General features: G+C 46.7%; 1 protein-coding gene across 5 annotated transcripts in view; it reads left to right on the top strand.

Annotated features, from left to right (window-relative positions):
* Window positions 1–18694, top strand: part of OSGEPL1 (O-sialoglycoprotein endopeptidase like 1) — a 429995-nt gene extending 411301 nt beyond the window's left edge. For all 5 annotated transcript variants that reach the window (XR_013609033.1, XR_013609031.1, XM_078683695.1 and 2 more), the window contains one exon: window positions 18262–18694. Coding sequence is in view for 1 of the 5 variants with exons in the window: in XM_078683696.1 (XP_078539822.1) it covers window positions 18262–18292 (31 nt within the window). In the remaining 4 variants the exon portion in view is untranslated. The remainder of the gene's footprint in view (window positions 1–18261) is intronic.
* The last annotated feature ends 7540 nt before the right edge of the window (window positions 18695–26234 follow it).

Raw genomic sequence — 26234 nt, 5'->3', positions numbered from 1 at the left:
TAACAATCAATATTATTTTAAGAAATTGGTCTTGGATTAATTCTTGAGTGTGTGAATCACTTATTGGTTCTGTGGGTACAACAAATGCTTAGCACTACCCTTTGATAAGCCTAACTGCTCGCCCACACTCCCACAAAAAGAGCATTAGGCTGCCCTAGGCGGTCCACTGTGCTTACAGCACACTAATAAGGCTGAATATCTCCTTGTTAACCTTAAACCAATATTTTATGTTGGTGGTGATAAAGTCGGGGCATGCCTAGCGCGCCGTCTGCGGGTCCAGACTGCCCGATCTCATATTGCGAAGCTCAAGCGCCTCATTGGATCCTGGGCTATCATGGAAGTGGACAAGGCCGTACCTTAATGGCCTTTTAAACTGATTTTTACGCCCATGATCCTTGCCCACTGGAGGCTGTTGAGACGTTCCTCGATTCATGTCCTTGGGACCCCATTGATCCCTACTTTACTGAGGTACTCGTTGAGCCTATCTCCCATGAGGAAATTGCTAAGGCATTGAAGCAGCTCCCGACAGGCAAAACCCCGGGTCCCAACGATATGCCGTTTGCTTTTTATCGGGTCTTCTATCCACAATTGCGAGATAACCTGCTTCATCTGTTTAACAGCTTTACTGATCATACGGGCCTTTCTCCTACGATGAACGAAGCGGAAATAGTACTTGTCCCCAAGTGGAGGAGTGTGGCTCACTGATTAGAGCGGCAGACCCTGATGCAGAGGTCTGGCCCGGGACCAGGGTTCAATTCCCTACGCGGCAGGGTCCTGAGCCCAAAAATGTCCACGGACTCGATAATTCTCGTCTCGGTGCCTATTCTAATCATGGGGTCCCACGCTGCAACTCTGGGTTCCCAAGGCAAGCGCCTTGATGCCTTCGGGTGATACGTGCGCTATATAAGTCGCAATACATTTACATTTACAAGTCTGGCAAGGACCCGACCCTGGCGGCTTCTTTCCGCCCATTGCCCTGTTAAATACCAATGCCAAGATATTCACCAAGATCGTGGCAACTGTTTGGAGCCCCACCACCCGTGCCTTATAGACCCCGATCAAATGGAGTTTATCCGCCACCGTCAGGGCGCCGACAACATTGGGCGGATTGCCCACTTGGTGGAAAATCGCGTATCAGAGATATCCCTGCCTGCCTGGTCTCCCTTGACGCCGAGAAAGCATTCAATCGCGTGGACTGGGGCTTCCTCCGGACAGCCCTCCAGAAGATTGGCTTGGGACCTGGATTTATTTCTAAATTGATGTCCCCCTATGCGAAACCTACCACTTCTGTTCGTTTCAAGGGCTCAACCAATTTTCCTATCTCTGTCCACCGAGACACTCGCCAGGGGTGCCCGCGTTCTCCTCTATTATTTGCACTTGTCGTTGAGCCCTTAGCTATTGCTATACACTGCAATCAGGTATGCAGGGTATCCGTATTGGAGGTACTGAACATAAGGCTTCCCTCTTTGCTGATGATCTGCTTTTGTCCTTGTTTTCTCTGTTGACCTCTCTGCCCGCAGTGGCTGAATTCTTGGGGTCCTTTGAGGCTGCATGGGGCTATCGGATTAATCTGGCGAAATCCCATGCTATCAATCTCACGCTTTCAGCCTCGGAGGTCCAGGGTTTGCGGGACCTGCTCCCGGTGCAATGGACTGACGAGTCGATTCGCTACTTGAGCTTAGATCTGACTTCTACGCTCGCTTCTTGGCCCTCATTCAATTGGCCAGGATTCCAGAACTCTATCCGCAATGAAATGCGTTGATGGGAAGGTCTCCCCCTAGCGTGGTTTGGAAGCCTTCATGCTGTTAAAATGTCCTATCTTCCTAAAATCCTTTATTTGTTCCAGTTTCTTCCTACTCCCATTCCGCACGTGGACATCCAGGCTTTACAACATGATTTTACCAAGTACATTTGGGGAAGTCCCGTCCCAGTTTCTCTCATAAAATACTCATGCTACCCAGATCTCGGGCCTGGCATGTCCTAAGTTACCGGAATATTATTGGGCTTGTCACCTCTGGTTTATATCGGAATGGATCGTTCCTGAAAGCGAGAAACACTGGTTCCTCATGGACCGTGTGGTGGCCTGTCAACCATTGTGGGATTTAGCCTGGCTCCTGCGTGAGGCACGTCCTCGCAGTGCCTACTTAGCTACTCCAACAAGAACGGTCTTGGAGATATGGGATACACTGGCGCTCTCCCGGGGCATTACGACCTTACCTTCCCCCAACACCCCGCTAACACGCAACACTGCGTTCCCCCCTGCTTTTCAGCTTCAGGCTTTTGCGGCTTGGACCATAGAGGGTCGACGTGTCCCCCAGGATTTCTTTCAGGGCTCTGTCAGTGCAAACAATTTTTCCATCTCACCGATAATTTGCCCCTGCAGTATTGTCAATTGCGTCATTGACTGTCTTCTTCAGCGTACTCCCGGGAGGTGACTCAACAGCTCACCCCCTTCTAGTCACTGGTCCGTAGATTCGAGGGGTCTAGGGGACTTATCTCCAAAACCTACTCTGTCCTCCAACACTCTCGGCAGCTTCCGCTCCATGGCTACCAGGCGCGTTTGGCATCTTATCTGGCTGCTGACATCTCCCCAGAGGAATGGAGCCGCTTGTGAAGGGACATCCCTAAGGTATACCGTAGCATTCCCCAACGCGAACCTGCCTGTACACTGATCACGTGATGGTATTATACTACTACCCGTCTCCATCAGATGTTCCAGAACACTCCTCTGATTTTCTGGTGATGCCGGACTGATAGAGGGGACTTCCTGCACATTTGTTGGTCTCGCTTGGGTCTCACTATGTTTTGGAAGGAGGTCCTCAGTCACATTAAAGAGGTGGTAGGTTTCCCGGTCCCTAGCGATTTTGGGCATTCAGCCCGGCATGCTGAAGGCCATGACTTCGGCACACTGGCATCGAATCCTTCACTTACTAGGAGCAGCGCAACAGCCAATTGCTTCCTGCTGGAAGTGGCCCCACCCTCCTACTATTGCTGCATGGTTTTTCCGGCTTTCACTGGAACTGCTTACGGCCCACCTCACTCACACTGATACACGAATTGACCGCATCTGGCGTCCACTTATACACTATCTTACTAAAACCGAACACTCCCACTTGATGCCCCCTAGACTGCGGGCTCTACAGCTGTTTGACGATCCCCTGGAACCTTTTTCTCGTGGCACGAGACGGGTCTCCCCGGAGTAACCTGCTTGGCCTGCTGGGCAGACACTTCGGGCCTTGGCCTTTCCCCAACCTCCCCATCCTCCTGGCGCACCCGCTTCTATCATCTTTTCCCTTCTCTCCCCCTTTGAGGAGTGCACTTATTACTGTTCTTTTCTTTTTCTTCCTGTCCTAACCTTTCTCAGGTTTCCTTTTCTGTCCTTTTCTTGTTATATGATGGTTCTTGTGTTATTTGCTGTAAAGTGTATTGGTATTGTTGCAGTACGAATTGTATTTTCCAAGTGGGCGGGGGGCCTTGCTTTGATCAGGCCTTTTTAGCCATGACAAACTGTTTGACTCACTGACTGTGTTGTTGTTTTCTCCCTTTATTGAACAATCGAACTCTAGCTGGGCCTCTGCGTTCTGGCACCCTACATGGCTTCCCCCTTGGGTTTGGCGAGGACTTTCTCTTAGTTGTTGTCCCTTGTGTTTTGGAAAGTCGCTGGGCCCTCATCCCATTTGTGTTTTGAATCCTATGGAACTGGATGTATCCCCTTTGCAGGGGCACAAGGTTGATTGTATATTCTGTAACCAGTTTTTGTTGCCCCCCCACACTTGCCCCCCCTTCTCTGCAACGTGTCACTTTTTTTTTGCTTATACTCAATAAACAGGTATTAAACAAAAAAGAGCATTAGCATAATCTACTTTAACCTCTGTGTACCAGTAAGGGATTCAATGGCTTTTCTACACAATTTACTTCATTTTAGCACTCTATAAAGAGAGCCTGCTTCCTATATTGGTGGTATAGTTATTTCGTTTTAGAGTTTTTTAAACTACATAACAAGTTCCCAACTTTAGTAAAAGGAAAATGATTGATACTGATAACCAGGCTATGGAGCTCGACCTGGCCTCTTACATGGACCTGTCCAATGCCAGACTAAGGGTCCTCTGTAAGGATTATGGTATCAATACTGACAGACATGTTAAAAAAGACAACCTTGAAAGGCTTTTAGCTGAGTTTGAAAGAGATCATCCTGAACTACTACCTCAATCTGATGAAGATGAGACTTCTGGGGATGGCTCTGGTGATCAAGTTGATAAAGTGGCAGAGTCCATCCACTGAGAGCCAGATGAGGAACTCGTGCTAGAAAGATGAACCAGGAGATTTAAATTAGAAGCTCAACTCCTGGACATGGAAAGACAAAGAAAAGAGATGGCCCTAGGATCTATTTCTGCTGGCAGCAGTTTTATAAATAAGGAGAGAGAAGATTCCTTTGAATCAAAACTCCCCGAAGGGATTGTCCCTAAATACTCGGATGGTGATGACATCACCAAATGGTTCACTGCTGTTGACAAGAACTGCCTAGCTAGAAGGGTAGCCAGAAGAAATTGGGTTCCTCTCTTGAGGGAACTATTCTCAGGAAAATGCAAGGATAGACACCTGACATAGAATGAGCAAGATGTTGTGTCTAATAACCTCTTGAAGAGTACCCTGTTTGAGGGTTTTGGAGTTACCACTGAAGAATACAGAATACACTTCAGGGAGACTCTAATTTGTCCTGGGTGGAATTCAAGGACTTTTCCATGAAAACACTAGGAGATTGGTTAACAGGTTGTGCAGGACTATGAAGGGCTGTACAATTTGATTGTGAAAGAGCATCTTTTATGTAATTGTTACAATGAGAAGCTACATCAGCATTTAGTTGACCGTGGTCCACTTTCTCCTCTTGAGTTGGGGTAGAAGGCAGGCTACTGGGTCAAAGCAAGGGTGACACAAACTACCACTGTTGGGAGTGACCAAAAGAAAGAGACCAAACATGAGTCTTCTTCAGGTGCCCAAAAACCTGATCAGAAGGGTGGGCTCAGAAACTCTTCATAGTCCAAGGGCGATTACCAGGGTAAGAACTGTTATCCCAAGAAGGCTTGGTGTTTTGATTGCAAGGTAACTGGACACCGAATTGGGGACCCCAACTGTAAAAACAAAATGAATGCATCTAGCACATCTGCAGTAAATGCAGTGGTGGGTCTCCAGAGGGGATCACAGATGAGCCCTGACCATGTCAAGGTGCTCACTGAGGTGACTCTGATCTGAGAGGTAAGGGTGGATGTAGCTACCCTGGCTGTCTGGCCCAGTAACTGGGAGAGATCCAGACAAGAGCCACATATAAATGGAATTAGGGTAGAAGCCCTGAGAGACACTGGTGCCAGTATCACCATGATGACTGAGCAACTGGTGTCCTCAGATTAATATCTGGTTGGGTAGACCTATACAGTCCTCGGTGCTGACAGTCAGGCTAAGGTGCATCCAATGGCCTTGGTGACCTTAAATTGGGGAGGGGTTAGTGGCCTCAAAAGGGTAGTGGTGTCTTTTGCTATCCCTGTGCAGTGTCTGCTTGGCAACGATTTGGAGTACTCAGCATGGGCTGAGGTACAAAGAAAAGTTCATGCAGCAATGCTGAGAATACCTGAATTTGGGTGTGTAAAAACCAGATCACAGAGTAGAACCCAGGGTGAAAAAGAAGTTTTGAAGCCTAAAATTATTGACCAACCTTTTAAGAGAAAGGGCAAGAAGCCTGGGAAGCCAACTTCTATACAGGGACCAGATCAAGTGCCCTCTCCTCAGGGGGCAGACTTGCCAACCCCAGAGGTACCTTAGCCCCAGCAGCTTGGGCCTTACACAGCAGAGGTCTTGGGGCCCGGGTGGCCCTTCAGGGAAGATCAGTGCCCCCAATCTTGAAATCCTGAAGCAGCAAGCTACTAATCAGGAAAAGGAAAGTGACAGTAGTTTCCACAGGACTTATTGTGAGGAGGGACTCCTATACACTGATGCCAGATACCCCTAACCTGGTGCCACTAGGAGAGTGGTAGTGCCTCCACAGTTTAGAGAGTTTATCCCAATATTGGCCCATGATATCCCCCTGGCTTGGCCAGAGAAAAACTCCGAGTAGGTTAGTCAACCAATTTTACTTCTAGTAGTTGGGGTTCCCTTTGAAAGGGTAGGGATTGACATTGTAGGTCCCCTTGAACCTCAAACAGCATCAGGAAACAGATTCATACTGGTAGTAGTGGATCATGCTACCAGGTATCCTGAATATATTCCCTTTAGAACGATCACTGCCCCAGCAGTGGCTAGGGCTCTCCATGATATCTTTACCATGGCGGGTTTCCCTAAGAAGGTGGTATCAGACAGAGGTAAAAACCTTGTCTGCTTACCTAAAACACATGTGGGCTGAATGTAGAGTGACCTACAGGCTCAATACCCCATATTATCCACAGGCAAATGGGTTTGCTGAAAGGTTCAACAAGACATTGAAAGGTATGATTGGTGGACTCCCTGAAAAACTCAGAAGGGGATGGAATGTCTTACTGCCATGCCTGCTTTTTGTCTACAGGGAAATGCCGCAGAAGGGAGTAAGGTGTTCCCCATTTGAACTTCTGTGTGGTCATTTGTAAAGGGACCATTGTGACTTGTGAAGGAAGGATGGACGAAGCCTCTCAATGAGCCTCAACAAGATATTGTGTACTATGTGCTTGGCCTTTTAATCCAATATGGCTGAGTACATGGAAAATGCAAACAAAAACCTTGAGGCCAGCCAAGAGGTCCAGAAGCTCTGGTATGAACAAAAGGCTGACATGGTGGAGTTCCAACCAGGGCAGAAAGTGTGCATTTTGGAGCCTCTTGCTCCTAGGGTCCCCCAGGACAAATGGACTGAGAAAAAAACCAACTTGGCGGACCTTAGCACTTGCCGAAACCCCAAGAGGGTCATCCATGTAAACAGTCAGACCCTATCATGGCAGGGCTGAAGTGACCATGCTGATAGTCACAGATGAGGATCAGGAAGCAGAGAGTGAACCTCTCCCTGATCTCCCCTCAAACTACCGTAAAGATGGGTCAGCTAATTGAGTAGTCTTGTCGGACACCGTCGCTGCCAAACAGCAGTCTGATTGCAGGCAAGTCCTAATCAGTTTGCTGAGCTCTTCTCCTTGATCCCTGATGTGGACACCAGGGACAGCCTACCTCTCAAAAACAAAATCTGCTGGCAGTCCAATCATGTTAAGGAGAGCATCAAAGCTGAAGTAAGCAAGATGCTAAAATTGGGAGTCATTGAGCCAACTGAGAGCCCCTGGCCAGCCAGGTTGTTTTAGTCCCCAAACTTCACACCCAGGGTGGAAAGAAGGAGACAAGGTTTTGTGTGGACTATAGTGTCCTCAAGCATTAACCAAAATGGATGCACACCCACTTCCTAGGGCTGATAAACTGATTTACAGGTTAGGGGCAGCCACACAACTCTACACTTTGTATCTCACATCAGGGTACTAGCAGATAGATCTGACCCCAGAGCAAAACTAGCATTCTCAACCCCAGATGGGCATTACCAGTTTACTGTTTTACCTTTCAGACTAAAGAATGTCCCTGCCACCTTCCAAAGGTCCGTGAATAAGACCTTGCTGGGCTGGAATCCTTTCGAGCAGTTTATCTTGATGATATTGCTGAATTTGGCTCCACCTGGCAGGATCACCTGATTCACCTTAGCAAGGTCCTTGAGGCCTCAGTATCAAGACAAGCTAGTGCCGGATAGAGCAGGGCACTTGCAACCTAAGATCCAGACAATTCTGGACTGGGTAGCTCCAACAATCCAGACCCGAGACAGGGCATTCCTTGGCTTGACTGGGTAGTACTGGAGGTTTGTGAAGGGAAATTGGTCGATTGTGGCTCCCTCACAGAACTGACCTCCAAAAAGATGCCAAAGAAGGTTAACTGAACAGTGAGCCGTCAAAAGGCTTTTGACACTCTAAAGGAAGTCATGAGCTCAGCAACCATTGTTAAAGCTCCAGAATATACCAAGCAGTTTATAATTTATATGGATGCCTCTGAACATGCGATAAGAGTGGTCCCATCCCAGACCAATGACGATAGCCAGGACCAGCCTGTTGCTTTCATTAGGATGAGGTTACTCCCTAGAGAGCAGCGTTGGAGTGCCATTGAGAGGGAAGCCTTTTCTGTGGTATGGTCCCTGAAGAAGCTGAGACCATACTTGTTTGGTGCTCACTTCCTAGTTCAAACTGACCACTGGCCTCTCCGGTGACTCATGCAATTGAAAGGCGAAAACCCCAAACTATTAAGGTGGTCCATATCTCTACAGGGAATGGACTTTACAGTGGAACAAATACCTGGATCTGACCATGCCAATGCAGATGGCCTTTCCAGGTTCTTCCACTTAGAAGCTAAAGACTCTCTAGGGAAAAGTTAGTTTCATCCTCTTCATTTGGGGGGTGGGTCATGTAGGAAAGTACCTTTTTGACATGGTTAGCCCCCCCTTTGTGCCTGGAACATGATGTAATTTAAAATGAAAATGCACTGGGTCCCTGATAACAAGGTTCATAGTGCCAGCGCTCTTTCCCAAAACAAAACCAGCATTGGCACACCTACAGAAACCCCTGTAAGTCCCATGTAAATGGCCCACTAGGGCTGCAGCACAAATGGTGCCATCCTAGAGATCCCTCACCTAGATCATGACATTTGCCATTGCAGGCTGTGTGTCTTGGTGCAGAGAAAACAGAAGAGTTGACATGGCACACATCATCTGTGTGCTTTGCCATGCCCACAGACACTGCTTGAGGTATAGGTAAGTCACCCCTACTGCAGGCAGGGTGCACTATATCACATGTGTGGTCACATTTGCCTGAGCAATATCTAAGTCTATTCTTGGATACTGTAGGTGTGCAGGAAAGGCATACAGAGTACATGGACTGGACACCAGTCAATTACGTGTTCCCTAGCACCATGATGGCTTTACTGTACCTAGGGATGATCAGTACCAAACATCTTGTCTTATTAAATCCACACTGATGCTCTCAGAGACCGCGAACAATGCCTGCTCTGGGCAGAGGTGCTTTACACCTTCTCCAGGCCGGAATGGGATTCCCAGATGGGAAGCTTCAGAAGTGATGCCATTTTTAATATCCAACCCCGGCATCTCAAGTTATTTCAGGATGCCAACCCTCTGTCCTGCTCTACTTTTGGTCGGAGGACATGCAGTAACGTTAGTTAGATTAGGAAGTGTGCCCACATTTAGCAAGCACCACCCCTAAGGTAGGGCAGGTGATGTGGACCCCACTTTTCCTATTCCTCCATCTTATCTTGGAGTGAATTAGCCAACCAGGATCAGGGTTATGACCACTTCACAACGGAAGTGGTCATATGAGGGTGTGGTCGCTACCAACCTAGCCCATTAGCTATGACCTGTCACACCATTTAATGCCCCTAAATGTAGTATTTAGGTGCCACCCCTAGACCCTGACCTCTAGATTCGATGGAACTAGGCTAAGAAGAATACGGACAAAGAAGAGCTGCTGAACCAGAGAGCCAAGTGCCTGCCATAGTCTTTGTCAGCTACAAAGGGGTGGGCCCTTAATCAGTAAGTCTAGGCTGATTTAACAATCAAGCAGCTTCACACGTAGCAGTACTGATATCAGTTCAACATCTCCCATCATGATCACACATGACCATATATTTTATTTTCCATCTGTAATTTTGTTTTTCAAAAGTGCTTTTCCATGTCACTGATTGCTGAGAATACAGTATGTTCAAATATTATAATCTCTTTTGGAATTTTATTCGATTGAGGGCAAAACATTGAATCGTTCGTCAACCCTGAAACTTCAGTAGTAACCAGAAAAGTAATGTCCCAAAAAAATGCCTTTAAAAGAATTTTGCGAAAACTTCTATCACCTCTGATTTAATTTTCACAAAATCTGTAGTTTTCATTGGCATAAAAGAAAGTCCTTTTTCTAAAATACCGACTCAACAGTATCCACGGAGGCAGACCCTTTCAGGCGGCATTCTTTCCCGGTTTCTCACCTACACCTCGCCGCACCCGCTCCGCGGGTGCAGCATCGCACAGGAGTGCGCGGGGCTCGGATCTACAGGTAGCAAGGCGGCTGGGCGTGAGGCTCGGCGGGGCTGCGAGTGTGCAGGGGACTCCGACTACCAGGAGCCCCTGCGAGACCACGGAGACCAGCATCCGGTCCGCTCTCCCTGCCGGCCACCCCCCGTCCACCTGAGGGCTGTTAAGGCGCCCAGCACCTCTTTCTGGTGGGATTCCTGACTCAACAGTATCCACGGAGGCAGACCCTTTCAGGCGGCATTCTTTCCCGGTTTCTCACCTACACCTCGAGCATCGCACAGGAGTGCGCGGGGCTCGGATCTACAGGTAGCAAGGCGGCTGGGCGTGAGGCTCGGCGGGGCTGCGAGTGTGCAGGGGACTCCGACTACCAGGAGCCCCTGCGAGACCACGGAGACCAGCATCCGGTCCGCTCTCCCTGCCGGCCCGCCCCCCGTCCACCTGAGGGCTGTTAAGGCGCCCAGCACCTCTTTCTGGTGGGATTCCTGACTCAACAGTATCCACGGAGGCAGACCCTTTCAGGCGGCATTCTTTCCCGGTTTCTCACCTACACCTTGCCGCACCCGCTCCGCGGGTGCAGCATCGCACAGGAGTGCGCGGGGCTCGGATCTACAGGTAGCAAGGCGGCTGGGCGTGAGGCTCGGCGGGGCTGCGAGTGTGCAGGGGACTCCGACTACCAGGAGCCCCTGCGAGACCACGGAGACCAGCATCCGGTCCGCTCTCCCTGCCGGCCCGCCCCCCGTCCACCTGAGGGCTGTTAAGGCGCCCAGCACCTCTTTCTGGTGGGATTCCTGACTCAACAGTATCCACGGAGGCAGACCCTTTCAGGCGGCATTCTTTCCCGGTTTCTCACCTACACCTCGCCGCACCCGCTCCGCGGGTGCAGCATCGCACAGGAGTGCGCGGGGCTCGGATCTACAGGTAGCAAGGCGGCTGGGCGTGAGGCTCGGAAGGGCTGCGAGTGTGCAGGGGACTCCGACTACCAGGAGCCCCTGCGAGACCACGGAGACCAGCATCCAGTCCGCTCTCCCTGCCGGCCCCCCCCCCGTCCACCTGAGGGCTGTTAAGGCGCCCAGCACCTCTTTCTGGTGGGATTCCTGACTCAACAGTATCCACGGAGGCAGACCCTTTCAGGCCGCATTCTTTCCCGGTTTCTCACCTACACCTCGCCGCACCCGCTCCGCGGGTGCAGCATCGCACAGGAGTGCGCGGGGCTCGGATCTACAGGTAGCAAGGCGGCTGGGCGTGAGGCTCGGCGGGGCTGCGAGTGTGCAGGGGACTCCGACTACCAGGAGCCCCTGCGAGACCACGGAGACCAGCATCCGGTCCGCTCTCCCTGCCGGCCCGCCCCCCGTCCACCTGAGGGCTGTTAAGGCGCCCAGCACCTCTTTCTGGTGGGATTCCTGACTCAACAGTATCCACGGAGGCAGACCCTTTCAGGCGGCATTCTTTCCCGGTTTCTCACCTACACCTCGCCGCACCCGCTCCGCGGGTGCAGCATCGCACAGGAGTGCACGGGGCTCGGATCTACAGGTAGCAAGGCGGCTGGGCGTGAGGCTCGGCGGGGCTGCGAGTGTGCAGGGGACTCCGACTACCAGGAGCCCCTGCGAGACCACGGAGACCAGCATCCGGTCCGCTCTCCCTGCCGGCCCGCCCCCCGTCCACCTGAGGGCTGTTAAGGCGCCCAGCACCTCTTTCTGGTGGGATTCCTGACTCAACAGTATCCACGGAGGCAGACCCTTTCAGGCGGCATTCTTTCCCGGTTTCTCACCTACACCTCGCCGCACCCGCTCCGCGGGTGCAGCATCGCACAGGAGTGCGCGGGGCTCGGATCTACAGGTAGCAAGGCGGCTGGGCGTGAGGCTCGGCGGGGCTGCGAGTGTGCAGGGGACTCCGACTACCAGGAGCCCCTGCGAGACCACGGAGACCAGCATCCAGTCCGCTCTCCCTGCCGGCCCGCCCCCCGTCCACCTGAGGGCTGTTAAGGCGCCCAGCACCTCTTTCTGATGGGATTCCTGACTCAACAGTATCCACGGAGGCAGACCCTTTCAGGCGGCATTCTTTCCCGGTTTCTCACCTACACCTCGCCGCACCCGCTCCGCGGGTGCAGCATCGCACAGGAGTGCGCGGGGCTCGGATCTACAGGTAGCAAGGCGGCTGGGCGTGAGGCTCGGCGGGGCTGCGAGTGTGCAGGGGACTCCGACTACCAGGAGCCCCTGCGAGACCACGGAGACCAGCATCCGGTCCGCTCTCCCTGCCGGCCCGCCCCCCGTCCAACACGCCCCCTATATCATAACCACCTACTCCCGCAGCGCGGGACGCAGCCCGGGCGAAGACTGGGCAAAGACTGGGCCGTTTGAGGCCGTTCGAGTACGGAGAGGACTGGACTGGCCCACCCCATTTACAACAGGTACTGTTAAGATATCCATCCTCCAGTCTACAGCATTATCGCTCGTCCTACTCAGCCCTAACTCCAACCATGAGCCAAATGGAGACCAGGAGCAAAGTTAATCAGGCAGCTACCGGCCATACATCAACCGCCCCAACCCAGGGCACAATTGATAACTATTTTTTGAAAGCAGGCTCCCTTTTAATAGACGATATCCATTTATTGGAAAGACGTATCTCCCAAGAGATAGAGTGGGTTAAGCGGTCCTCAATGGGTGCTATAGCTATGGCAAAAACCCCTGAAGATAGGCGCATTAGAAACACAACACAAAATGGTGATCAGGGTGGGTCCCAGCTATCCGATGGTTTAGACCTCACTGAGGACACAACAAATGATCTAGAGGATATGAGCCTTCTCCCATTGCCCTCAATACAAACTGCCCAACTGCTCACTGACAAAAATTTGGGGGAGACAACTGCCACACCAAATCCATCCCCCGTCTTAATCAAGGAGGAATTGGGTGTAGTAAGCACTAACCCAGTTTCGTCAGGGACGCCAAGTAGCAATCGAGCAACAAGGGAAGGAGCCATCCAAAAAAGGATACAGGGAAAAAATCCAACTAAGGGAAAAAAGTCTAAAATTCCTAAAGACCAAACAGGGAACACCCCTACCCTAGTCACCTCAAACCACAATACCCAGGAAGTAGCTCCACCGGTTATAGTAATTGACCATTCGCAGCAGCTGCACAGTAATATCCCTACTGACTACATACCACCCACTGTAGTCCAAAACCTAGAGTCACCAGAAGAGGATATAACCTTAGCTGATATAGGCCACCTCCTGAAGTCAATTATAGGTCCTTTAGAAGCACGCCTAATAAAAATGGAGGCGAGAATAATAAAAATAGAGAAAACAGCTATGCAGATCATGGACAGCTGGAAACCTGGGGTTCTAGGGCATACATCATCCTACACAGATACACAACATAATAGTAGTCCGGTCACTCAAAAACTTGTAACATCTAACGAAGCAGCAATAGCATCCACGACAGGCAAAAATAATTCAAATGTTTGTTCCAACCAACACACAACAGCAAATCCCAAACCTGTCGCAAAACTGACCTCCGGTTTAACCAACCATCCACATGCAACAAAACAGCAACTAATAGCAGACAAGCCCAAAGTGCTTCCTATCCCGCAATCAATAAACTCCTCAACACCTTCCTTAAACGCTAACCATGATATGGATGATCACAGAAAGGCAAAGGCACCTAGAACGGTTACTGTCAATTTACCACCCGAGGTCGCCCCATATACTGCCATCTTAGTTGGGGTACCAGAATTAAAAGCAGATTCCTATGAAACTGAAGAGTCTCTAAAAAATAAGGTCATCAACTGGCTCTCGACACATAGACCACTCCCTGGAGGCATGACCAGCGATGTTCGCATGGTCAGAAGGGTCTCCTGGGTAGGTAAGAGTCCAAAAACAATCAGCGGTGATTGCCTATTGGTGAGCTTTAGAGACCCAAGAACAGCGACTTTTGTCTGTAATCCATCATTAGAAGACGAAGGTAGTAACATCCAGCCAGTCCCTCTCTCATTTTTTTATCCACCTAATGAATATACGGCTAAGCCTCAGAGTAGAGGACACTACCAGAATTTTAAGGGAAACTGGCAGGGCAATCAAGGAAGGAGGAGGATACCCTTCATTCAACCACAAATACCCCCATTCCGCCCAAATATATATAGTGACTCTCATGGATGGGAAACTGTCCCGAGAAGGACGGGAGGGGGTGGATTTGTAAGAGATGACCCGTGGCCTCAGAGAGTTTACCAGCCACCACCCCTACCTTTGTACAACCACTATGATTGCCTTGAAATGGTTGATTGACAGCTGGCTTCCACACCTCGACTCTATGCGCAAACGGCAGGAAACAAATGTCTGAACTGTCCCCCCCCAATCTGTATCCAGGAGATGGATACTTCCGGGATTACCGAACCACCTGACGTTTTATATAACTCGGATATCATTAGAGATGTCCCGCTGGTAGTCGAGGGTGAAATAGTAAGTCCTCATTTCCCAGAAAATACAATCCCTATGCCTAGGCAACCGGGCATCCAACAAGCCCCACAAACCTTAAATATTCTCTCGTGGAATGTCGCTGGCCTATCAAACAAAATAGACACAGATCCATGGGCGGAATTAATACAATCAAATAGTGTCTGTCTCTTTCAAGAGACTTGGTCAAGGGACGAGACCCACTATCGGGGCTTCCATATATTCTCAATCCCTGCGGTTTGGGGTGGGAAAGGCAGACCATCTGGAGGCTTAGCGATTTGGGTGGCCTCGGACATAGGATGCCAAGCCTCAAGATATCCAGTAGACTCTGTAGACATACTGGCAGTTGTGCTTGAATGGCCAGGCCATTTGAAGCTGTTGGTTATTAATATCTACTCAAGGCCAGTTAAAAATGGGTCCACTTCCAAAACTATAGAGTCCCTCTCTTCTCTATTGGAAACTATCCCCGAGAACTTATCTTATCTAATAGGAGGTGACTTCAACTCACATTTTGAGCCTTTACCTGGTCTACTCGATGGACCCTCCCTAGAGGAGGATTCGAGTTGGCAGGTTCCTCGGACGGAAGCACCTCCTCCCAAAGCATAGACAACTCTGGCTGTGCAGATCAACACCCTTAATCTCACACATGGGTTGAGAGCTTGCAACGGCCGCACTCGGTCCGACATTCCTTCCCAATGCACTTTTAATAAACAAGGGAGGGAATCTAGAACTGACTACATCCTTGTACAGTTAAAGGCATGGAAAAGGGTGGTCGATTTTAAAATAACAGCTAGACATGACAGTGACCATAATACCCTGGAGTTAGAATACATGATTCCTTGGGAGAAAGCGACTGGCGAGGAGAAACAGACAGGAGGAATCCTTCTAGAGAATAACAGGAGGCGGATAAAATGGGATAGCCTCGCCTCCAGCGAAGAAAGGGTTACCTCCCTCTATGCTGGGATTATTCCCATTCTTGAGGAGGCTTTTGACCTATGGGATCCACTGTCTACTACATACAGAAATGAGGACTTAGCTCAAATTCATACTCATATAACCCAGAAGCTCGAACTATACTTTTTTGTTAAGGACCGCCCGAAAGCACAAAGGCAATTCGCCAACTCCTGGTATAATCGTTCATGCCGTCTGGCAAAACAAGATCTTATTATGACCATAACAGAGGGAGGTAGTATGGAGGAGATCCGATCCAAAAGGCGTGCCTATAAGACACTCCTAAATAACGCAAGATTGGAGTGGGACAAACAACACTGGGAGAATCTGGCAGAGTCCCTAGCTGATAGGGACTCTCGCAGATTCTGGAGAATCATCAATCATGGCTGCGCAGATCTTCCATCTGCATTTGAACCAAACATTGAGGCCATTGTTTGGCAAGATCACTTCCAGAGGCTGTATGCCCCCGAGGCAGAGGCCTTAGTGCCATCTGCACCTAGTACTACCACCACACACAAATCAGCCCCCTTCACACTGAAAGATGTTGAGGTGGCCATATCGGGCCTGCCATCTGGAAAAGCCCCGGGATTAGATGGGATCCCAGGCGATCTTTTTAGGCAGGAACCCGTGATCTGGGCTCCATATCTGATGGTCTTATTTAATGCAGTCCTGGGGGGAATGAGGCTACCAGATACTTGGCTGGGAGCAGAGGTGGTACCGATATACAAAAAGGGCTCGCCTCTGCTCCCCGCCAACTATCGCCCGATCAGCCTCATTGATGTCAGTCAAAAGCTGTTTGGAAGGCTGATCCTGGATAGACTCCAATGTTGGATGGAAGAGACAGAGATCTTGAGTCCCCTTCAAGCCGGCTTTAGGAAGGGTGTCTCAACAGTGGACCAAATACTGAGGCTAAATATTCTATTCTGGAAAACTGCCCATGTAGAAGGGGGGTCACTTTATGCAGTTTTTGTGGACCTCCGTGCCGCCTTCGACCTGGTCCCTCGGGCCAGGCTGTGGGCGGTATTGGAGGACATGGGTGTCCCAGGAGACATCCTCCAGATTCTCATTAGGCTCCACACAGATAATTACGCCCGGATAAGATATGGAAAGGGAGGTAGGCTTACAGATAGGTTCCCTGTCCAACGGGGGGTAAGGCAGGGATGCGTGTTGGCGCCGACCCTGTTTTGCCTATTTACAAACGGGGTGATAGAGCACTTGTGTAGAATCGCCAACATTGATGCGCCACAATTGAACAGCAGTAGGGTGCCGGCGATTATGTTCGCGGACGACACCCTGCTGCTGTCAAAGACACCAATGGGGCTGCAAAGAATCCTGGATGGATTTTTGGACTTCTGTAACAAAAGGGGATTAGAAATAAACCCAACGAAGACCAAATTCATGATTCTGAGCCGTAAGCATAAAAATTGCCCAAATCCATGTCTGGGGCCAACACCTCTGGAGAGAGTTAATGTGATTGAGTATTTGGGCATAACACTCAACCACAATTTAACCTGGCTGCCACACAAAACAAAAGCAACCACTAAATTAATCCAGAGGGCGGGTGCAATCACAAGAATCGCGAAAAAATCCCCCTTTCGCCCACTGGCACCAGCATTACAAATTTATAAGGCCCAAGCACGAGGCGGCATCATCTATGGGGCTGAATTATGGGGACACACACCGCTTCATTCCATACAAGTGGCCGAGAATAACTTCATTAGACACCTGACGGCACTTCCTTCAAGCACTCCACTACTCCCGTTGAGAATGGACTTGGCATTGTGTCCAATTAGTGAAGAAGTGAGCCTCAAACCGTTGACTTATTGGAGGCGCCTCTGGAGTAGTCAAGATTTGAGCCCCTATAGAAGCGAACTGCAGGAGCTTCTCAGAATGATACCAGTATCTAAAATTCAATGGCTCAAGTATATAAGAGACATGTGTATGACCCTTGGAGTCCCAGAGCTATGGAATAATCCAGAAATAACATCTCTAAGGCTTTCCAGGAAAGCTCTTTCTAAACTTTTTTATGGTTTCATGCTGCAGAGTTCCATCACCTCAATCCGGGAAGGCTCCCTAACTGACATATTCACTAAAACAAAAGTCATTTATAGTTTCGAATATGTCCTCGACGCAATGTCCCCTGTACATGCAAGGAAAATTTTCCTACAATGGAGATATGGTTCTCTTCCTTTGAGGTCGTTCACTAAAAACTGGGATGGAAACCAGACCTCACCAAACTGTCCCGCGTGTAACTATAAATTAGAAAATGATGTACACGTGGTTTTATTCTGTAAAGCCTACCGCAAAATCAGGAGCTACTGGCTCATGCCGTACTTAAGGAACTTGGGCTTCCGAACTTATGCCCCAGCCTATAGAGTCCTCAAAACTGACCTTGCTTCTCCTACAGTTTTTATAATGGCAAAGTTCCTGACAGCAATGTGGAGAGCTCGCGCTAGAATTATAAGTGATTCCACTGTGCCATGACTAATTTGTCCCTGACATACTCTAAAAATGTAACTGCAAAACCTAGGAAATGATTTTATCTTAAAGATGCGCTTTTTAAAACTTAGAAATTGATTTTATGGACTTTAAACTGATGAATCTATTTTATATACAGTTTGTAATGGTGTAATGTTGTTTGCCTGCATATCTTTTATGATCGCAAAGATCGAAATAAAGATTGTTGAATTATTAAAAAATACCGACTTCAACTTTAGACACTGGTTGATCTGATAAATTGAGAAAAGGGGACGCGTATGAGAATGTTTGTTAATATAAGTATTTTCTATTTTTGTTTCAGCTCAATGTGTGTTCTGAGGAGATCCCTGTAAGATACAGAATAGGGTTTGAAATGCCTCTACTGTTGTTATTCCAAACAAGTGTTTATTGCAAGAATCTACCATAGAGGCTCATAATGTGAACTAATATAAGTTGAAATTGAGATGGTGTATATTGAGCCCAACGGGTACACTGTTTGGTTGAGCCCTTGTTAAAGGAATATACAAGCAGGGTGTTGAAATGCCAGCTTAAAGGGCTGTGTTTTGTATGATGAAATGACAGATTAACTTTAGAAATCACAGAACCGGAGCTATGAAGATCTCTGTATTAGGTGTACATATTGATATATTGTCTAATGATTTGTTTTGTTTTAAAGAATGTCATCTAATGCAATAATGTTGTTGTGTCTCTATGTTGTGTAAAGTTTTGTAATAAATTGATGCTCTAAAATTGCACAACGCAATTTGGCAATGTTGTACGTGTGATGTTGTTTGATTGCTAAAGACTTTGAGCGCGAAACCTTGCCTGCCGCTTCAAAGACTCAACCATTGTGGTGTGGTGTGCTGTCTCGCCCTGCCACTGTGAGGACTTAAAGAACCCCAGAGGACTTCCAGCACTTCGAAAATCACCCAAGAATTTCCTTGGAGTAGAAAAGCTACTCCTCTGCATACTGCAGGCACTGAACCTGCATTGTCCATCCTAACAAATTGCAGCTTCCAGGTCCAAGCAATACTGAAGCTGCCCAGGAAGAGGCACTAGAGCATTGGGAGGTCAACTATGTCACCCCACTGAGTGTGAAGGCAACAGGGCCTACTGGAGCTGTGCGGTACCAAACCCTGAGGTAACAGACCACCTACCACCAACACCGCCTGAAAGAGTCTAATCTGGACTCGAGCTGCCCAGAAAGCACTATGAGCATGAGTAGCCCGACTGTCTGGAAATTGTCCTTGCAACATGCTTGGCCCTGACTGGCGACGTCCATCTCGACGCACAGAGCCTGGCTGACCAACCTGCTCTGCACCCGGTCTGCCTGGCCTGGGTTCCAACGAACCAGCTTTGCTCCCGTGCTCCTGAGGCTCTTGCGACCTGATCCCTTTTTTAAGGTTCCTTGGACATGTCTAAAAGTCCCTCTGTGCAGCCTGTTTGTAGATGGGCCCCCTTCTTTGTAGCACACCGGCTACCAATGCCTTCCGCACCCTGCTCCTGGCTGAATCTGGGTTCCTCCAGACGATCCGCTGGTGGAACATTGCACCTTCGTCTGCTGCTAAGCTTAACCTCGATTTTGAACTGAGTGTGCAATTTAATATGCATTTTTAAATTTTCTTCCATATGAAGTCATTGTGCGTAATTGCGCACACTATTGCACTATTTCCCAAACTTTAATAATTCGTACAAAATTAAATACCTACCTATGAACAAAGTTCTTGGTCTGAAAAATTATATAAAAATACATGTTATTTTTGCAAAGTGGTCCCGGATTTACTCGAGTGAGTGTCTCATTTATTGCCTCTGTGAGTACAACAAATGCTTAGCACGCCCTCTGGACCCAAGTAAATTGGTACAACACTTGCATCGCATAGATATATTAGGGTCCTCACCCACTAGCATTACCAGTAGCATGCTTCATCATCGGATCCTCACCCAGTGCACCTAGTGTTAATGGCTGTGCTTAATGCAATTCGTAAGCGGAGCTCTTACTAGAACCTAAGTGCAATTTTTTTAAAAAAAAAGCCTACAGCATCCTAATTTTTATGTATTGCCAAGGTCCTTCGGCAGGGATAAAAACAATGTGATGTTCAATGGCGCCGATGACCCCAAATATCTATAGCTCAGTAAGGTTGAATGCCAACTCTTTTAATACTGGTTTGCACAATTCACTACAAAGAAGCATGCAGTCATAAAAATCATATAGAAGCTTTTCCATCTAATGTCTATCACTCATAAATATTCAGGCTCCATGAGGTAGTGGGGGTTGGGTGAACCCTGTCGTCACACTTGCACCAAGTGACAGCGTCCTCCCTTGCACCTGTTCAGCTCCCCATACTCCTCAAACGCTGGAGCAAGGGAGGACGAATAATGATTATTTAAAAATGTACTTCATTTCTATACGTATAAACCTGGGGTAATACTAATACCTCATCTGGAAATGGATGACTATTGTGCAGTATTGTGCCCACGTGATCTCATAATGTTTGGCAAATTAACCAGGAGATCGTTCACTAAAATCGTTCATGGCCGATTAATTTTCTTTGTTTAAATTTGTTTATTGTTTTTTCACATTTTATATAGTACATAACCGCTTACTGGAGTCACATGGCTGCACAGGGGTCATGCCCCCTCTTCCGCCTTTACTTTTGCGTTTTACATCACTACACAGTCCAAGATTTTCTCCTTTTTTATTCTTCGTTTTTCCTCTTTTTGATGACAGTCTGCAACAGAACACACGTGTAGCAGGATATACAACACATGTCTCGCCTTTCATATAATTAATTTAAGGTCTATAAAATAGAGCATCATTTTGAATTATACCTTCCTAACTACTTGTTGTTGGTCTGCACATGCGGGCATTTGGACAGAGCTGTGCTGTATAGGATGTTTTTGCCAATCTACATCCAGAAGTTCCATGCACAACATGGCAGGGACCGCGCGGCGCCTGCCATGTTGTGCATGGAGGTGTACAGCATGCCTTCCTCTCATTGTGGCGGGCGGTGCAGAGTGCACCGCCCGCCACAATGTTAGGAATGCTGGATGCGCCCACCACTGTGGCGGGTGCATCCTAATTGCAGGCACGAGACCCCGCCCTTATGGCGGGCGGTCCCTTGTACTGTGAGGATGGCGGGCGGGCAAAGTCTGCCCACCATCCTAATGGGGGCCCTAGTGTTTATAAGTATCCCCGGCAGAGCGGGAGACGATTGGGCAGGTCCTCTTCCTTAGTGGGGTTTCCTGCATATATGCTCCCACATGCGCTTGATTGATTTTAATGTTATTGAACAGTTTATTTCTGTTGTTAGGATTGTCTGTTTAATATGTTTTCTCTTTATGAATTGTGTATTCTGTGTATGTACAACTGTTTGTTTTATTTGTTTGTATGTACTTTTTGTGTATTGTTAACAGCCCTGATGAAGTTCATATGGTTTGAATGAAATGCTTTGGCTGGTTGTTTTCTTGATTGACTTTATGAAATACATGGAAAGTAAATAAAGGAAGCTTTTACAGAGATACAGAATTGTGGATTTTCTTAACTTCTGGGTGCACCATTTTGCTTTATTACTTTAATTTGCTTCTGCTTGCCAGTGGTATTATGCAATGACTGATACTGGAAATGAAGTACACTAGGCTCTAATAGAAACCACTGGTATGAGAGGTGCAGTTGCTAGTGTCAGCCATTGTTGTTCTGTGATATATCTATATAACTATCTATATATATATATATATATATATATATATATATATATATATATATATATATATATATATATATATATATATATATATAGATATATATATATATCTATATAGATATATATATATATATATATATATATATTAAATAAAGAATTACGCCGCTTGTGGGATCATAAAAGTTTCTTTAATCCGCCGCCGCCAAACGCGTTTCGACTGCCATGCAGTCTTGCTCACTGGACAAAAGGAAAAAGCGCGCGGCCATTTTTGAATGAAGAAACTGCACGTAATGAACTACATGTCAAATGACATGAAAGACAGACTCGTAGTGTTTTTGCACGTAGTCGCACCAATACATTGAAAATACTTTTTTCCCTGGCCAAACAACATGACAAGTGTGCTTGTAATAAATACGTTTCAGTGGTTCTGGCAAAAAAACATTTAAACATTGTTTGGCAATTACGAGCATTCCGTAAATTACCTATGCTCTACTCCGCATTTCACTACAATTTGTCAACAAACTTTATCAACAAACTTATCGACAATGCTCGGATGCACAGTCCAAGAATAGTGCCCAAGTGGGCTCTTACATATTGTACTGATTAACAATGGGCTGCAAAATCAAAGTCAAGCTCAAGTGAGCTCACGCATCCTCCAACTATGTCATCCTGCTCTGAACATGCCACAATTCATTAAATGCCAAAACCACTAAATCAATACATTTATTTTGCCAAAATTCATTTTCGAATGTAGTTTCTATGGTAATATCATCAATGTCAAATCAGTGAGTTTAGTGCATGTCTGTCCAAAAACTTCCTGCTCGTGGTTAATTAGTACTCTTACTACAGGCGGCTACCCATTCACATGATTCATTTTTAAAGATGTGTATGTAAATCTTCCTCAATATTGAGGCCCCTAGGCTGTTTTGAATCTAGCTTGATAATGTATCGAGACTCTAACCGTCTCAATTTTTTAAGGCGGTTACCGCCTCTCAAGCTCGCTGGAATGGAGTCAATCACATAATATGTAAGACCATTAGTGTCTCTATTATGTGCACTCTCGAAATGTCGCGCTACAGGGTAGGATCTGTCAGAGTTTTTAATGGCTCGCAAATGTTGCAAAATGCGTTTGTGTACTTCATTTATTGTGCTGCCTACGTATCGCAAGCCACAAGGGCATTGCAACACGTAGACAGCATAATCTGTCTTGCATGTGTATTTGCCTTTAATTTTTTCCATCCTGCTGGAAAGGCCCAGTTTGTACTTACTACAGTTTACACCATGCGTGCATGCCTTGCACTATAGGCATTTTACAAATCCGTTTTTCTCTGTTAGCCAGTTTTTTTTCGGGCGTGGTTTTTTGAGTGTATTGCTCACTAGGGAATCTCTGAAAGATTTAGACTTCCTAAAAGTAATTTGCGGTCTCCTGTCGACCTCCTTCCCCAGAATGGGATCATTCTTGATAATATGCCAATGTTTGTTGAGTATTCTTCTCACCTCAACATGTTGTTTACAAAAGGTCGTTATAAACCTACACTGACTCTGTTTTTGTTGGGCGGTCTTCTGGTTTGAGAATAGAATATCCTCTCTTTTCTTTTTTGACGCTTTACAGATTCCCTGATCGATCCAATTCTCAGGGTACCCTCTTTCTTTAAATCTTCTTTTCAGCACTCCTAGTTCTTTTGCTGTCTCTTCTGGGGTACTACAGTTTCGCCTAACCCTTAGGCAGAGTAGAGCATAGGTAATTTACGGAATGTTCGTAATTGCCAAACAATGTTTAAATGTTTTTTTGCCAGAACCACTGAAACGTATTTATTACAAGCACACTTGTCATGTTGTTTGGCCAGGGAAAAAAGTATTTTCAATGTATTGGTGCGACTACGTGCAAAAAACTACGAGTCTGTCTTTCATGTCATTTGACATGTAGTTCATTACGTGCAGTTTCTTCATTCAAAAATGGCCGCACGCTTTTTCCTTTTGCCCAGTGAGCAAGACTGCGTGGCAGTCGAAACGCGTTTGGCAGCGGCGGATTAAAGAAACTTTTATCATCCCACAAGCGGCGTAATTCTTTATTTAATATACAGGACTTGGCCCAAGGAGTCCTCCCACAACGACGCAACTTTCGTTCTGGAGCGGGCAGGATATGCTTGAGCAGCACCTCTGAGATATATATATTGGGAGTTGCAGTTCACATAGGATCGAGACACAAGAGGTGGCAAAAACAAAGGGGGAAATGACCAAAAGGGGGCAGGGTAGACCCCCCCTGACCCCCTAGGTTTGATGTGGGGGCCACAAAAGGGTCCCGTGGGTGAAATTTGTTTAATTTTTTTTTTTCGATTTTCACGGGGGGAGCGTACCAGGGAGCGTACTTTGGTGAAAAATAGTGAAAATAATAGTGTAAAATAATCATTTTGAGTGATTACAGGTAGGGTAGCTTTGAAAAGAGCTTTTGGGTTCTGTGGCTGTTTTAGGTACCTACAAGTACGTCCCACACACACCCACACGCACACAACCCCACACCCACACACTCCCCACACACACCTCACACACGCACACCTCCACCCACACCCAAACACCCCACACCCCCACACCGATACCTTACACATCCACACCCACACCCACACATCCCACACACCCACACTCACACACACACCTCACAGACACACCCACACATCCCCCACACACTCCCCCCCCCACGCATGGGCAAAACTCAGTGAAACAGGAAAATAATAATTTAAAGTGATTAGAGGTGGGTAGCTCTGCATAGAGTTGTTGTGTTGTTTGGGTGTTTTAAGTACGAATGCTGAGTCTTAAATTTAATGTACACCGTTTCCTCTGTATATATGTTTGATGTTGTTACAGAAGTTATTGTGGTATATGGAATCCATATCATAGTCTGTCAGGAAAGCAGAAAGAACATGGAGGCAGGAGATGAAAAAGAGATGCCAAATACACATTGGAGATAGATAATATAGTGGGAGAAAGGAAGTAACTATGAGCAAAATTACTATGTAACATAAAAAAATTGCACAGTATACTATAAGTCTGAATTTACATTATAATCAATTTGGTACTAGTTTATGAATTACATATAAAAATGAATAATGTCTCGAACAATTTTTGGTTATTAAATATAAATTTATTTTTCTGATTCTTTTTCCAAATTTATCAGAACTTCTAACAACACATTGTCGGAAATGTCCTCATTTTCAATCAGCGAATATACTGCTTCTACACATTGAACTAATTCATAGTCCCGTGATTCATCCATGAAATCTAAGTCTTCATTATCTACAAAAAATGTTTCACCGTTGTTCTCCAGAACAATTTTGAAGGAAATATTCTGCTCTGCTTCCATTTTCTTGCTGTAATTTGCATAAAAAATAAATATATCAGTAGAGATAGGGCACTGTTGGGTTTAAGTTCAGACAGGTAGTTTTGATTTTTTAACAGTGAAGTTATCTTTGGGCAGTGTATGGTATCAGGCTGGAAGTAGAAATATAAAAAAGTGTATATCATAAAGCCTAAGTAAATTCATAATTATACAAGACAAGCCTAACTCCATCCATAAGTATAACAGAGAAGCCTATCTCAATCTATAACTATTACAGAGGGATAGTATATAACTATCAGAAAATGTTTTCCAAATTAACTTAAAGTGCACAACATACTTCAGTTTTCAAAATAACATCTTAACTTTGAAAAAGAAGTTTAAGTTCTCAGTGAAAATCCTTTTGAAATGTACTTTAGGAAGAATTATTCAAAATGGCTGTGTTTCCCTCTCTTTCTTTATATATATTCATGTACATAACCAAACAAATGTCATGAAATAATAGTAGAAAATCAAAGTAACATTTTAATTGGTTGTAAATTCTAACACTTCAGATGTGTTTTTGTCAAGTAATTCACCTCAGGATATTTAGAGAGGGCTACAGGCCAAATGGCTCAATGGAATTCCACCAAATTTGGGAAAATGGTAGGGACTGGTATGTAGCATGGCCTATTCTATATTTTGTGAAAGTGTCTCCAGTGGTTTTTATGTAAATTAACTTTTTTAATTTATGGGCGCGCTTCCCGGTGCGCGCCCCGGTACGCGTACCTGCAGCGCTACGGGAGTCCTCCATTTTGTGTTTCAGTAGATTTGAGACAGAAAATGGAGGACAAACAACGTTGGGAATGTGTATAAGGGGGCATGGTAGGCACTCCCTGACACTCTAGGTTTTCTGAGGGGGTCTTAGGAGGCCCATATAGGCGAGAGAATTTTTTTAAAAAAATTTCGCGGGGGAGCGCCCTGTACGCGCACCGGGGAGCGTACTTTGGTGAAAAAAGTTAGAAAAAGAAAATCATTTAGAGTGATCAGAGGTAGGGTAGCCCTGAAAAGAGCTTTTGGGTTCTGTGGCTGATTTAGGTATCTACAAGTAGGTACCAATGCACAGTCTTAAATTCAGGAGGAATATTCTATTCCCCTCATCTGAGAAGTGCACACCATCTGCTCTGTAGATATCTTGCATGTTGTAAAGCAAGTTGTTGTTGTATATTGAACCCATTCCATAGTCTCTCATGTAAGCAGAAACAGATTTATTCACATGTTTCC

Source organism: Lissotriton helveticus, chromosome 3_1 (assembly GCF_964261635.1).
Source record: "Lissotriton helveticus chromosome 3_1, aLisHel1.1, whole genome shotgun sequence".
In the NCBI taxonomy this organism is placed as follows: domain Eukaryota; kingdom Metazoa; phylum Chordata; class Amphibia; order Caudata; family Salamandridae; genus Lissotriton; species Lissotriton helveticus.
Note: the sequence above shows the minus strand (reverse complement) of the source record. Positions and strands in the feature narration are given on the sequence as shown.